Source organism: Strigops habroptila, chromosome 3 (genome assembly GCF_004027225.2).
Source record: "Strigops habroptila isolate Jane chromosome 3, bStrHab1.2.pri, whole genome shotgun sequence".
Lineage (NCBI taxonomy): Eukaryota > Metazoa > Chordata > Aves > Psittaciformes > Psittacidae > Strigops > Strigops habroptila.
This window is the reverse complement of record NC_044279.2, coordinates 43,281,089-43,295,153: the sequence shown is the minus strand read 5'-3', so window position 1 is coordinate 43,295,153 and position 14,065 is coordinate 43,281,089. Positions and strand designations below refer to the sequence as shown.

The window sequence follows — 14,065 nt, the reverse complement described above, 5'->3', positions numbered from 1 at the left end:
AAGAACACATATCAGAAGAATGATAAGATGCATGGGATAAATAGATTTAAAGATGCTAACAAAGACTGGGTATTCAATTACTTCCTGGAGAAAAGAAAGTCTGAAGCACCATACTAAGTTGGCTATTTCACACATAAGCAGGGAAGACCTTCTTGGTGCTGGTCCTGTTTTACCACTTGGTCTTAGTATCAGTGATCTCTGGCAATATAATGACACACTTAGGATGGTTTTTAGGAAAAAAGTAAATCTGAACCAATAAGACTGATAGAAAAGAATACCTCCATCATCAAAAAGACATATAGCTGCCACCAGGCCCAATACATTTAGCCTGCTTCCCCTGTACAGATTTAATTCCATCATAGAATATACAGGTTTTTGAGTCTCAAGATTTTAACTCCACCATGACACAGCAAAAGCGTTTTAACTCTAAGCAGACGGTTGTTTTAACAGTAAATTGAAAATGTCAATGAAGAAGATTATTTGTAATAAAAATTACTTAGTAGTTAATCAGAAAAACCTTGAAACTAAAACAGCACTTTGTTTGTTTGTTTGTTTGGTTGGTTGGTTTTTGGTGGTGTGATGTTCTAAGGCACGAATCAGAACTGCAGAATTAAAGCTTATGTCACAAAAGCATGCTTGGAGGTCTTAAGGCTACAACATACTCTTATTAAGCTTGCATACATACCCTACATATACTCTTGTTCCTTCACCCAAGAACAAGTTTCAGCCCTAAGAAAAATAAATACAACATGCTAAACCTGCTACAGACTGCATAGGTGTGCCACAAACAGAATCGGGCAAACACCTGAGAGAAAGCAGGTATATCCATTATTCCTCAGGGAGCATATTAAGATAGATAGCTCTCTGTCACACTGAAAGAAAAAGGAGATTCTTTTCTATCAAAAGACTTCATCATATTTAGGATATGGTTTACATTATGGAAGAACTTCTGGCAATAACCATGAAAAAAAATCATTTTATTCATCTTGATCACTGTCAGGGATTTTTCCATTATGTAAACAACAGCTCATAGGAATTCAGGCATCCAAAGCTTCAAAATAGCTTTGAGAGCAGACAGCAACTGACTTTGCTGAATGCAAACTCATCATATAAACCTCTTGATAGTTATTATTCTAAGCAGCACATCGCCTCTGTCTTTGCCTGCATAGACTACAAAGTGCACGAAAGGTACTGAAAGAGCCTGAGAAGTTGCTGGGGAGGGCATGCAAATTTATTTAGATCTTTTTGAATCAGTGGAAAAGCACTTTGACTAATCCTACAGATGTGCTTGCTATTCTAAACTCTTTCAAATGTCATTTTAAAATAGTAATAAGAATTTAACTTTGAATTTAGATAGCATCACATACATTAAAATATCACAAGAAAATAGCAGTAGTCTGTATATCCTATTCAATTTTGACTGTGGTCAATTTAAAACAGGCGGGGCTCCCTGAAATGAATATTTTTGGGCCACAAGAGAGTACTTTTAAGAACTTGTTTTCAGCGAGAAACTGTGCTATCTTTGTTTGGACATCATGTATGCCCAGGTTTTAGTATTTGGTCTGAAAAAGCAGAAGAATCAATTCATAACACACAAAAAAAAAAGCAATTCATCACCGAGTAAATTTTTCCAACATAAGATTGGGATGATAACACATAAGATTGGGATGATAACACTGTAACACTTCACTAATAATTACTCATCATGTCTTAGCAGAACATACTATAATAAAACCTATTTTTCAAGATTTTTTGTTAATCTTTTTTCTTTTTAACATCATGTACTTTAGATTGCCTTTTCGAATTAGATATTAGTGTTTTTTTTTCCTTCCAGATACTTAGAGGTTAGTAAGGGGTTTTATTTCTTTTGATTCTTCTCCCGGGAAAAGAATCTACCAGCTTGTTAGCTTCCTCAGTACTGCCTATATAACAAAAAGTGGCATATATAGAAGGCCTCATTTTCTTTTCTTACCTCTGCTCCAAAGATGCTGTGAGAACCTGCAACTTCTGTTAATTTCCTTGGGTATTGCAGATGTTCAGCAGCTCTAAGGATTGAATGTACTGAGACTGAACAAATGTGAGAAGCTCATAGTGGATCCATGGAGCTAATAAGGACTGTGAGTCCTAAAATAAACAGCGGTGAACTTACACCACCAAAAAAAAAAAGTATTTCTTCCAGGTGAATACATCAAGAAAGATGTCACTTGTTAGAAAAATACCTTACTTCTCTTTTGTCGAGTGGCTGTGTTCACAAGCTCTTACATTTTGCAGACTGAAAGAGAGTAAGATTTGTTCCTACTCACATCTGAATCTCAGTCTGATTCCCATGACTATTACTGTCACTATACAACTAATACAAAAATATTTTCTATTATTCTCATCTTCTGCCCACCAAAGTTGCATTCTCCCCTTCTCTTTTTAATGTTATATTTTATTATTTATTTGTTGTCCTTTTTATTGTGCACTGGTAGTTAATTATGTTTTATGTATGCAGGAAAATTCTAATAAAAGCACTAGGACTTAGAATAGAAACTTTTCTCTTTTTCAATTGATGGAAAATCTGCAAGTTTAATTAGGTAACCCATTGAGATAAATGCATCAACAAATAAATTTCCCACACGGGAATGCAGTACAGCAGAGAAACTGCCTAGCAAGTTTTAATTCACTCGGGTACCAAAGTATTTACACCCAACACATTTGGGCCAGATAATAGCTTTCTGATACAATCCACGGACTACAGAGGGAACCCCAGCAGGGCAGCTGATTCTTAAGTACTGGGAAATCTCCCACTGAATTAGAGCACACACATTTTTTTCTTTCAGAGTGACAGGCAAACAACTGCATGCCAGGAACATTCCTGAAGGAAGAAGGGTTCAATACAAACTGCTCTTTGAAGGTAGTTACTGTCTAGGCTCTTCTAGTTTGCTCTATAAGAAGGTGGTCCTGAAGATGTGGAGAACAGGGAAGTACAAAGACCCTATTTAGTCTATGAATCTCTTGTTCACAGAGCAGGTTATTTTTCTGTTTTTACTATGCACCATCCAAATCCAGAAAAGAGAAAGGTGAGGCTACTCTGAGACTTCTGATGCCAACCCCTGGTAAAAATTAGGAAGGTATGATCTTGTGATTAGAAATATCATGAGAAGGGGTATTGATACTTAGTATGATGCTTTAAAAAGAAGAAACATAAAAAATACTTTAAAATAATAATCACATAATATGGGTCATAACTTTTATAACAAAGCTAGATGTTCGACACTATTTAATAACTGACATAAGGAAGCAATGGTATTTTTAAAAGACATTTATTTCTCATGATTCAAAGAGGCATTGCACTTTTTACTTTTGCAGCTGAAAAGCAGTGTTCTTGAGGAACCAATTAAAAATAACAGAATAAAATGAGGAAAGAGCAGTATCAGTTCAGAGATTCCAACCTATCTGCAATTTGCTTCCACTTAAAAACATGACTGTTTCTTCAGAGCAGTAACTGCATAGCATCTAGGGGATTTCACAGGATCAAATAACTTCACAAGTCCAGACCAGGCAATGTTTTCCTGTAAAACGATATATGGCTCAAGTACATGAAAATGTGTTTGACTTAAAAGCTAAGATATGGTATTAGGTCCACATTTTGAAACACAGAATTAAAAGAAAAAATAAATCCTTAATATGAAACAGGAAAAACACTTATCTAACAAGAAAATCACAGACAGTTTGTTGTGAAAAAAGAACACCCAAACCAGGATGTATTTTCAAGTCATTAAATTATTTCTGGCACTACCAAATGTTAGCTTAGCACCCCCTTCACCAATTAAGGTTTTTTTCGGTTGAACTAGAAAAAAATTAAGGATCAAGTCCTACTCATTTTATGCAGCACATTCTAGTACTGAAGCTAATTAACTGACTTTTCAAATGAATCAGGCCAGCTGGATCCAGTCTTCCTGTTGCATATGGCTTTTATAATTTCTATTTTTTCTTCCTAAACACATTTTGTGAATCAACCAGTCCAAGATTGAATCAATGCATATATTACATTTAGAAAAGGTGAACTAGTGCTAAACACAGCAAGTCTGATTTCCCATCTCAGAAATCATACAGATCTCTATGTGATTTAGAACTGGTTGGCATTTGGGAAAATACATAATTATTTAAAAATTTCAAATTGTCTCTCTGTAAAAATACCAGTTAGAATAAAAGGATACATTTACTACAACTCAGTTATTCCAAGTGCAGTGTGGCAGAAAATACAGTGAATTTTTACTTACGATAAAACAGAGCTGTTAAAATCAAAGTTTTATGGTGGAAAAACAGAGCTGTTCACATGAATGGGTTTAAACTTTATTTTAAAATTATATTTTGACCATGGCCAGAGCAGAAGCTGGAAGATGCCACCATTTCCTCCCGGCAAATTATTATTTGTCCTGAAAACGTTTCTGGCACAGAGATTGTTTTTATGATTGCTGTTTCTGAGTTAATCAGGCCAAGCTCAAAATTAGTGTTAGAAGAAACACTGTAATATAAATCATTATGGAGTAAATGCAGTGGCATTTGCTTATTATATCCCAGGTTTACACTTGTAAAATATATCCAGGCTGTATGTTAGTCAAATGTACCTCAATTGACCCATACAGCTGGAAAAAGTGCACCCTCTTTCATCATTGATCTTAATTAAGAAACAATAAAAGGAAATCATAAACATTTTGGACCTAATTCAAAATATCTTGAATTATATGTTCTAAATTTAAGCTTTAGCATATACAGCACAATGTTTGTTTAGCATTTCCAATATTCTTTTTAATTATTAAACATCTCAATATGTTGTATAAACTGAGATTTGTTGCATATTTAATTAATTTGTTTTTTACTGTCTATTGACTAGTAATTACCATACAATTAAAAGAACATAAACTTTAATGTTGCTGCTTTGCTGAAAATAAAAACATCTGCTGGGCATATGTTTATATATCCTGGAATGAATGCTTATACTTTTGCAAATATGATGAGAATAATAATTCTGCAACAGCAACTTTTGGTCTGCAAAGTAATAAATTGGCTGAAATAGTCTAATTTCACTGATGTAGCCTTTAGGTATCATAAAATATAACGCAAAAATACCTGCTCCTTGAGGTAGCAAAGACGATCCAGAAGTATCAAAAATTCTACGCAGGGAGCCAGCACAACCTTTAACTGAAAGAAAGATTAGATACTATAATGATTTTAGGAATGATAGACAATACACTTCCAAATGGCTACACTTCCACAGAACAATTCCAGGAAGGTCAATCATTTTCTAGTGGTTCTGTTGTACAAATGACACCTTGCCAATTTTCCCTTTGGGATGGACGTCTTCAAAACAGATTGTATTAAAGATCAAAAATATACGGAATGCTGTAAAGCCAGGAAACTATGTTATTTAGCTGGTTTTGAGACATTGTCCAGCAAGAAAATGATATTACATGAAGCAGAACAATTTTAAAGAGGGAAACAGTGAATTTTAATAAAAAGAATTTTTATGAAATAACTGCATGGAGAGCAGTCTAGGTTTAAAAGGAGACTGACATTTCATTTTTCAGGGTAATAGTCCCTCTTGAAAAAGAATCTTCCATGTGTTCACTTTATTATTTTACTGACACCTCATATAGTTTTGGAATAGGATATGGTCCAAAGTTTGGAAGGGGGAGCTGCTTTGTTTTTGAGATTGCATACCACAGCATAAGACAGTCCACCTCCACATAAAACTTAACAGGGCTTTGTTCTAGACTACCACACATATACAAGGTAACAGTATTAATCCTATAACTTTTACCATATTAAATGCTTCGAGCTCATTCATTCTGTGCTTGTATTTTTCATAGTAATCCATTATACAGCTGTCTGGGAGCTGCAAGGGATTGAAACAAAACAAAACAAAACAAAACAAAACAAAAAAGGTATCAGTTATTCTGGTTACTTTTTCAAGAGGACTTTAAAATTAAATATTTTTTCCTAATTGAAAGTCTCACTACAAAACTAAATGTCTTTTGTTTTTCAAATTAGCACTTTCCTAAGGTTTATAATAATTTTCCAATACGAGTTTCTCAGTTTTCATTTACAATAACTGTTATTCAGACAGCATTTTGCACTGACATGAAATACTGATATATATTCATTATTCAGAAAGCTCTAGCCATTCTTAAATGAGTATTACACAGTAAAGTGGAGATAACATTCTCATTTCCTTTCTCATATATCTTGTCCCCTCCTCACCCCCATCCCCAAGAGATTTATATAAATAGCTGAGTAGTGGATTCTGGTGTGAGAGTAACATGCTTCAGTCAGGACTCCTGGATGGTATTTCACATTAGTAAACCTACTATCAGAGTCTGGAAATACTACTTTGTTTCTAAATGCCTCAAGTTACCCATCTTTAAAATAAAACTTCCTCTATTTACTTTGAATTACTACACATTCCCCCTCTTCCTTTCCAAATCACATCATGCAACATTGCCAGCACCACCACTACAACTGCAAATGCTACGGTTTGGAGCTGAATGTGGCAGCTCAAGACCTTGACTAAGCCATAACTGCCCTTCACAAAGCCTGTTCTCTACACAGCAATCAGATCACAACATCTTCCAGTTTTCAAAAGTCATGATATCTACTCTTCTGTTTTCCACAGTCCTGGATGCTAAACAAGACAGGAGCCTGTCCAGGAGCCTGTCAGAGGAAGAGGAAGTAGGTTTGCAATGTTATTGGTGATGAAGGCTTCTGGAAAGAACAAAAGTGAAAGAGCCTGGTATACTCCTTCAATATTGGGAGTTTGCAGTGTGGCTACTCTGCTGCAGCTATGGAAAAAGCTAGTCCAAAACTCATCAGAAAAGTAATGGTATGACAGACATGTAGATATGGCACTGAAGGACATGGTTTAGTGGTGGACTTGGCAGTGTTAGGTTTATAGTCGGATACAATGATCTTGAAAGTCTTTTCCAATCTGAATGATTCTATGGCTCTATAACAAAAGACTAGGAAAGCTGAAGTATTTAATATGTTTTTGCACACGTTTATTAGAAGAGTCATCTGAGAGCATGTGGCTAATCCAGTTGCAAAGAAGTAAAATCTCAGCATAAAATAGGGAAAAAAACTAGGGAACATTTCCACAAATTAAAAGTTTTCAAATCAGGTATGTATCATGAACTTCACCTTAGGACAGCCAAGAAGGGAATGAAGTCACCTCAGAACTATTTATGACCCATTGTCACTGAGAAGTTCTCAAAGATGGTATGTCAGATGGCTAGTAGATGTATGCCTTCTATTATAGAGCAGTAAGCTCAAATTCAATGCACCAAAAAAACCTGAATAAATAAAGAATTTAAAAGCACTGAAAGATAAGCAGATGAGTTATAGTTAAAATGAATTTGTCAAGAACAAATCCTATGTCAGTCTTCTTTGCTTGTAAGGAAGGTGAAAGGATTCACGACACCAAAAAACCAACTGGTTTCATAACTGGTTTCATCATTTCATAAGCAAATTAAAAAGTTTTAGATTAAAGTAATATAATGTGAATGAAAACTGTTTGAATGACCACAACCAGGGAGTAGTTATTGAGTATTTGAACAATTAAAAAGACCTGCTGACTGGAGGTCCATTACAAAATGCAATGTTTTCATTAAGAACTCAGACAATTGAACAAAAACCACATTAAGTAAATCTGCAAATGTGCAACAGGAAGACATTGCTAGAACTTAAAATAATTTTCAGAAATTAGAGCACTAATTAGAAATGAAGTTTGAAACGCTGTACAGAAAAGCATAATGGACTACGCTCAGGCATAAATAATCAGCTGTTCAGGATGAGGAACACCGAATGACAGTCTGGGAGATACAACAATTCACAAGCTGAGTGAGAGTCACAGTTGAGCTACTGCAAAAAAACCCAGTCACCATTCTGCGACATGTATGGGAGAGCAGCCTGCAAAGCGCGGGAAGTAATCCTTCAACTCTGCTTGGCAGTGGCAAAGCTCTAGCTGGAATAGTGCATCCATTTTTGGGCATCAGATTTCAAAGAAACAAACTGTCTGAAAAAGTCCTGAGAGAGAAAAGAGGTCACAGATCTAGAAAACATCACCCATGAAAAAAGACTGAGAGAACTGGAACTGATCAGGCTAAATAAGAGAAAATTGAGAGTGGGCATAACAGTTTTTACAAGGCTATCACCAAGAAGCAGGGAACAGTTTGTTCAGCATGTCCATGGTGTATAGGGTAAGACCTAATGGGCTTGCACTGCAGCAAAAACAACTCAGCCAAAAACTTGAATAAACTTTCTCTTTGAGGTTAACTAAGGACTGGGGTGGTTCTCAGTCTCCATCACAGGAAACTTTAAGATTTGACAAATATTTTTCAGGAATGACACAAAATTCTAACTCTGCCTTAAAACAAGGGGATGGGTTAGAAAAACTTTTGTAGTCTTTCAGCCCTATTTTTTAAATTTATAAAGCACTTTTTCCCAGCTACAAAGCCAAAGTTGAGTAGCTGATCTGGCAGTACTAATGTAGACTAAAAGGACTTTTTTGATCTTGTTGATATTTTATTTTCAGTAAAACTGTGCGAATATCTGATTTGTTTTTTTCTCCCCCTCTAAAAAGTCAAACCAACTAAAATATATCAGTCATGAGACAAACAAAACAGTTTATTTAACCTCTGCTCTATAAGCTTTTCATTTCAACTGAGAATTAAAAGGGGTTTAGTATAATTTCTGAATTTTTGAAATTACAGGCTATTTGGAATTAAAATACAAAGTTCTGTATTGTAAAAATGCAATCACAAAACCTTTCTGCTTTCGCTTCCTTTATGTTATCCATTTTTTAGCATGAAGCATTCAAATTAAAAGAAAACAAGCTGTGAAATGTTTGCCAAATAAAAAGCCATGTCAAAAACGTCTCCTGGATGTTGCCATACTCAAGTACTGAGCCCAAATGCTTTTCCACTCCATCCTTGCTTACTACACATTCCGATGTGTATAGATTAGGTACTACTGGATTAGCTACAGATAGATTAGGTACTATTGCAAACTATGCCTCAGTTAAAAGTTTGGTGAGTGAACCAATTCAATGCAACAGCCCAGCTGGAAAAGAGAGAGTGTCCACCAAAAAGCATTGACAGAAAAAAGCATGAAAAGGGTAACTGGTAGCTAGCTATATTACATAGTCAGTTTAATGGAAGAACACTAAAACCCAGATAACACTGGCTTTTCCTGAAACTGCAACAGCTTGCCACCTGGTTTCAGTTTTGAAAAGGTTCTCAACACAATCTTCAGCTGTCCTTTCAAGGCAAAGTAGGAGTAAATTATTGTTTGCATTTTCAGCAACAGTATTGTACTTACACATGCAAAGCAAGCCCCATTTAGACACTGGAGTTGGCTATGCAACAGAACTAGAGGACAGCAAGCTCTCCATTGACCTAGTTATAACTATACCATATGCTGGTGGTGGCACTAAAACTATACGATAGGCCAGACTCACCTGTTGTGACCACTAGGAGACTGTCAACAGAGCCCTGGGAGCACGGTAGATACTATGCACCTGAGCGCACCTGAGTTAGACTGCAATCCCACAAACATTGAGCCCATGACTGAGCATGGGCTAAAAAGAAAACGTTCAGGCACAAGATGTGTGACAATTAGTGATATCATACTTAACATTTTTCCAGAGAGTATTTTTTCAGAGTTGTGCATTTCTTTAGACTAAAAGTATTTTGACTGAATGAAAGTCTGGTTTACTGTCCGATACTGCACATGCCTTACAGAGAGGAGACAGCCTAATAAGGATGCTATTCCAGTCTGTTTAAACAGAGGCAATTCATCTTTGCTGCCTCAGAGGGACTGCTTTCCCCTGCACTGACTGCACGTTTCCGTTTCCTCCCTGTCGTGGTTTGAGCCCAGCCGGTAACTCAGAACCACACAGCCGCTCGCTCACTCCCCCCCCCCCCCTTCTTCCTCCCCCCGCTCCCGGAGGGATGGGGAGGAGAATGGGAAGAATGCAACTCCCACGGGTTGAGATAAGAGCAGTCCCGCAACTAAGGTATAACACAAAACCACTACTGCTACCACCAATGATAATAACGATTAGTGAAATAACAAGGGGAGAGGATACAATTGCTCACCACCCGCCGACCGATACCCAGCCCGACCCGAGCAGTGATCTGGGCCTTCCGGGTAACTCCCCCCGGTTTATATACTGGGCATGACGTGCTGTGGTATGGAATACCCCTTTGGCTAGTTTGGGTCAGGTGTCCTGTCTCTGCTTCCTCCCGGCTTCCCCTCCTCCCTGGCAAAGCATGAGACTGAGAAAGTCCTTGGTTGGAATAAACATTACTTAGCAACAACTAAAAACATCGGTGTTATCAGCGTTGTTCCCAGGCTGAAAGTTAAAAAACACAGCACTGCACCAGCTACTAAGCAGGAGAAAAATGACTGCTATAGCTGAACCCAGGACACTCCCTCTTCTTGTACCAGCATCATCATGAACACTAGCAAGAGTACAAGAAAGCAGCCAGGCAAACCTTTTAGCAAAGGAGTGTCTTAAATCAGCTTGAAACATTGGGAGAGCATACCATACAGCAACTTTTTATAATTTTCCCACGACAAAGGTAGTTAAAAATATTGTAATGTAATATAGTGTAAAATAATGTAAAATAGATAATGAAATTACTGAGAAACTTAATTTTATTTAAAACTTTGTTTAAAATGCATTTCAAATTAATACAATCTATATGATTTATAATTATATATAATTGAAGTAAAAATCACGTCTCTTAAGGTTCCTCATCAGACTAAAATGTTATGCTATCACAGCTGGGATGGATAGTATTTTGTCTGTTTGAAAAACAATTACACTTGAAAACAGCATTATGCACATACACTTTATAAGCTATAATACAAGTGTTACCTGAGCTAACTAACAAATGAACCAGGAAATCTGTGAGCTTAAGTTCTTTCTGTCCAAGAAAACAGTAGAGAAAGTCAACTCTTCAACAACTGTAAAATGCATTAGGTGTGTAAATTCAGTTAGTGCCTTCATTTTTTGACTGTTTAGACTCAATTAATTGCCGTGTTAGAATGCATGGGAAAGTGGAGAGTATTGTTTTGACTCTGGCTCCATGTTTGTCCTATGGCTGTACACAATAAAAACCATCAAAATTAGAAATAATCGTAGCAAAGGTCAGCCAGTTTGAGGTATGTGCTGTCATTTAAAGATATCAACACTGAATTTGGTGAGGGGTAGACATGAAGATTGTAAGAACTCTCAGGTTGAAAGTCCCTCTCTTTTCCAGTTTCTGCAAAAATTCTCCTTTTTAGTTTCCAGTATAGTTGTATATATTGAGGTTAGTTCATGTCTTAATGTATTATACAATTCCATTACTGACAGTTCCACAGTCTTAAGTATGTGTTTTTTCAAAACCTTTAAAAACAACAGTAAAATTACACCACGCAGTAAGATTCTTCCTCTTAATTCCCTTCATTTGCAAACTGCATTTTATGATATTCCAGTAGGCATTGCTGAGGAGATATTACAAGTCCAGGGACACTACTGTAAGCTAAGAGAAACACATCTCCATTCACCCAGTGTCCTATTCTCTGTTTATTGAAATAAGTTTTTGTAAAGAATCGTCTTATATGAAACACTGACCAAAATGATGGCTGCATTTTTTAATAATTCAGCACATTGTTATAAAATCACCAGTTATAAAATGTAGCTTTTTCTCTTTTAGGATCACCTCAGGATGACCTCCTACAAGGACTGTAGTTTGGGAGGATTAAAGTGGTGAGGGTTGTAACATAGTCAAAGTAAGCATTTTACTAACTTCATAACAGAACACACTGCAATGAAGTTTTTAAAAGATAGATACTGATAAATGCCAAAGAAGGGGAGGTGCTCTTAAATGTTTTGTCACAGCAAAAGAGCCAGTCACACTCTTTGCACAGTAGCAACAGTGTTGTCTACTTTAATAATATTTCACTTCTAAGAAAGTAGCTTCTTTCAGTGCAATTTAGCTGACAGAAATGAAAAAAAAAAAGAAAAAAAAAGAGAGACCATCACAAAACCCACAAGATTCTCAGAAAACATTGTGGAGGCGCTAAGGATTCTTCAAAGAAATCTATTTGAAAACAAAACTTATTAAGCCTATTGGTATCCCAAATAGTACATCACTTAAATTATGAAATTTGCTAAAAACTTAAATTAAAACTTAAATTATGAATTTGCCAGTAATAGTTCTCTAGTTAAGACTCAATTTTCAGAAACTGAGAAACATTACAGATGAGAAATGAACAACATATTAAGCCATTTGAATTTAGGAAGTAAAAGAAATCTGTTTGGTTAAAGAGTTTATACCAGTGCTGATATGTAAGCTTAGAAATTCTTCACTCAACTAATCCTTTGGGACAGGTTTAGAGAATACCACACTCCTTTGGTCAAAATCTTGTAAGGTCAGTAAATCAGAAATCCATATGAAAAACTACTTTTGTCTGCAAAAACTTAAACATGCCTGTAAGGAATAAAGTAAAGATCAGTCTATTAGTTTAGAATGTTCTCACATGGCCATGGAAGCCTTATTATGCATTTTCTAGGAAGGATGGAACTGCCCAAACACCTTGTTTTAAAAGAATGCAGCTTTGTAAATACTGCAATGCAACTTATCCTGACAAGCTCCACAAGGACAGAAGCTTTTTATCTTGTTCCCAGCTCACCTGCTCATTTAATTACAACATTGCTTGTCAGTGATCTGTACAGAGCACAGTGTTTCTTAATTATATGGGTTAAAATCATGAAAAAACATGCAGAACATTCTGTTCAACGTATTTTGACACAGTTGTGTTCAATGAATCAGAAGAACATAAGAACATCTGAAGCACAGCTGGTGTAGGACCAAACTAGGAAACATATGTGATGAATTGAAAATGGTATCATATAAGAAGCACGTATGTGGAAAGAGAAAGGAATAGCCTTAAAGCCTACTCACCATTACATGAGTAGAACATGATTAGGGACTAAAGCCAGGACAGCTCATGACACAGGTTGGACTAAGAGCCAACATGGGGGGCAGGCCTTCTACTTGCATGGTCCTCAGATAGACTACAAAGTTTGTAAAGGCTTGTCAGATGACTTCTGGTTTGGTCTGGAAAGGGGGAAAATATAATCTTAGGGATAGATCCCAAGAAACTCAGGAGGTGTTTCCAAACATTTTCCCAGCCACTGACTGTGAAATTATCTGCAATAATTTACCACTGATTTTCACAAAGCATTTATGGAATCAGCACATCTGAGTCTCTTAGCAGTAGTTTTTGAAAGTACTCTCTCTAAGTTCTTGGCTTTGCAGTGCTTTAACTAGTGTTTCCATCTAACACTATAGGAATCTGAACAAAGAAAATTTGAACTATTTTTCTATCAATTTAAAAAGAGCACTAATATATAAATAAATGAAAGCAAGCACAGCATAAATTGTTTGCTGAATATATTAAATATAAGACCAATATATTAAATATAGATTTTAGCTAACATGAATAGCTGCCTAATCTTAAAATAAGAGAAGACATCTCTTTAATCCATGTTCACTCTTGCCATCTGAGCAATTATAAAAAGGAAACATATATTAAAACTGCGGTTCTAAAACAGCGATAAATCACTGTCATCTTTAATATGCTTCAAGTATAAACACACTTATTTTTAAAATTAACATATCCTTATTTTATAAAAAAATTTAATAAATTAACAGAATAATTTCTTTTGTCTTAAAAAACTCAGACCTTTGACTATTTTTTTACTTTACAGTTCTAGCATTGAGATCACTCTGCTCAGCTACTTAGTTTTCAGGCTTTACATATATGCTACTGCTATTTGTAGGCATTTGGATCATCAAAATGAAAGCAAAAAGTCACATATTCATGCCCTTGTATTTTCTTAAAAAGTATCACTGTTTTGAAAAACCACTACTGCTATATAGTATCACAGAATCATAGAATCGTTTAGCTTGGAAAAGACCTTTAAGATCATCCAGACCAATCACTAACCTAATGCTACCAAGTCCAACCA

The 14,065-nt window shown here is 35.9% G+C and overlaps 1 protein-coding gene across 6 annotated transcripts in view; it reads right to left on the bottom strand.

Moving 5' to 3' along the window:
- Positions 1-3,289: 3,289 nt before the first annotated feature.
- Positions 3,290-14,065, bottom strand: part of METTL25 (methyltransferase like 25) — a 61,253-nt gene continuing 50,477 nt past the window's right edge. For 4 of the 6 annotated variants that reach the window (XR_003990489.2, XR_003990490.2, XM_030478835.2 and 1 more), the window contains 3 exons: positions 5,807-5,881; positions 5,116-5,187; positions 3,290-3,554 (listed from right to left, as the gene is read on the bottom strand). Coding sequence is in view for 3 of the 6 variants with exons in the window: in XM_030478835.2 (XP_030334695.1) it covers positions 3,456-3,554; positions 5,116-5,187; positions 5,807-5,881 (246 nt within the window). In the remaining 3 variants the exon portion in view is untranslated. Of the gene's footprint in view, positions 3,555-5,115; positions 5,188-5,806; positions 5,882-13,042; positions 13,152-14,065 lie in introns of those variants that run through there. The other 2 variants (XM_030478839.2, XM_030478840.2) reach the window with 2 other exon arrangements.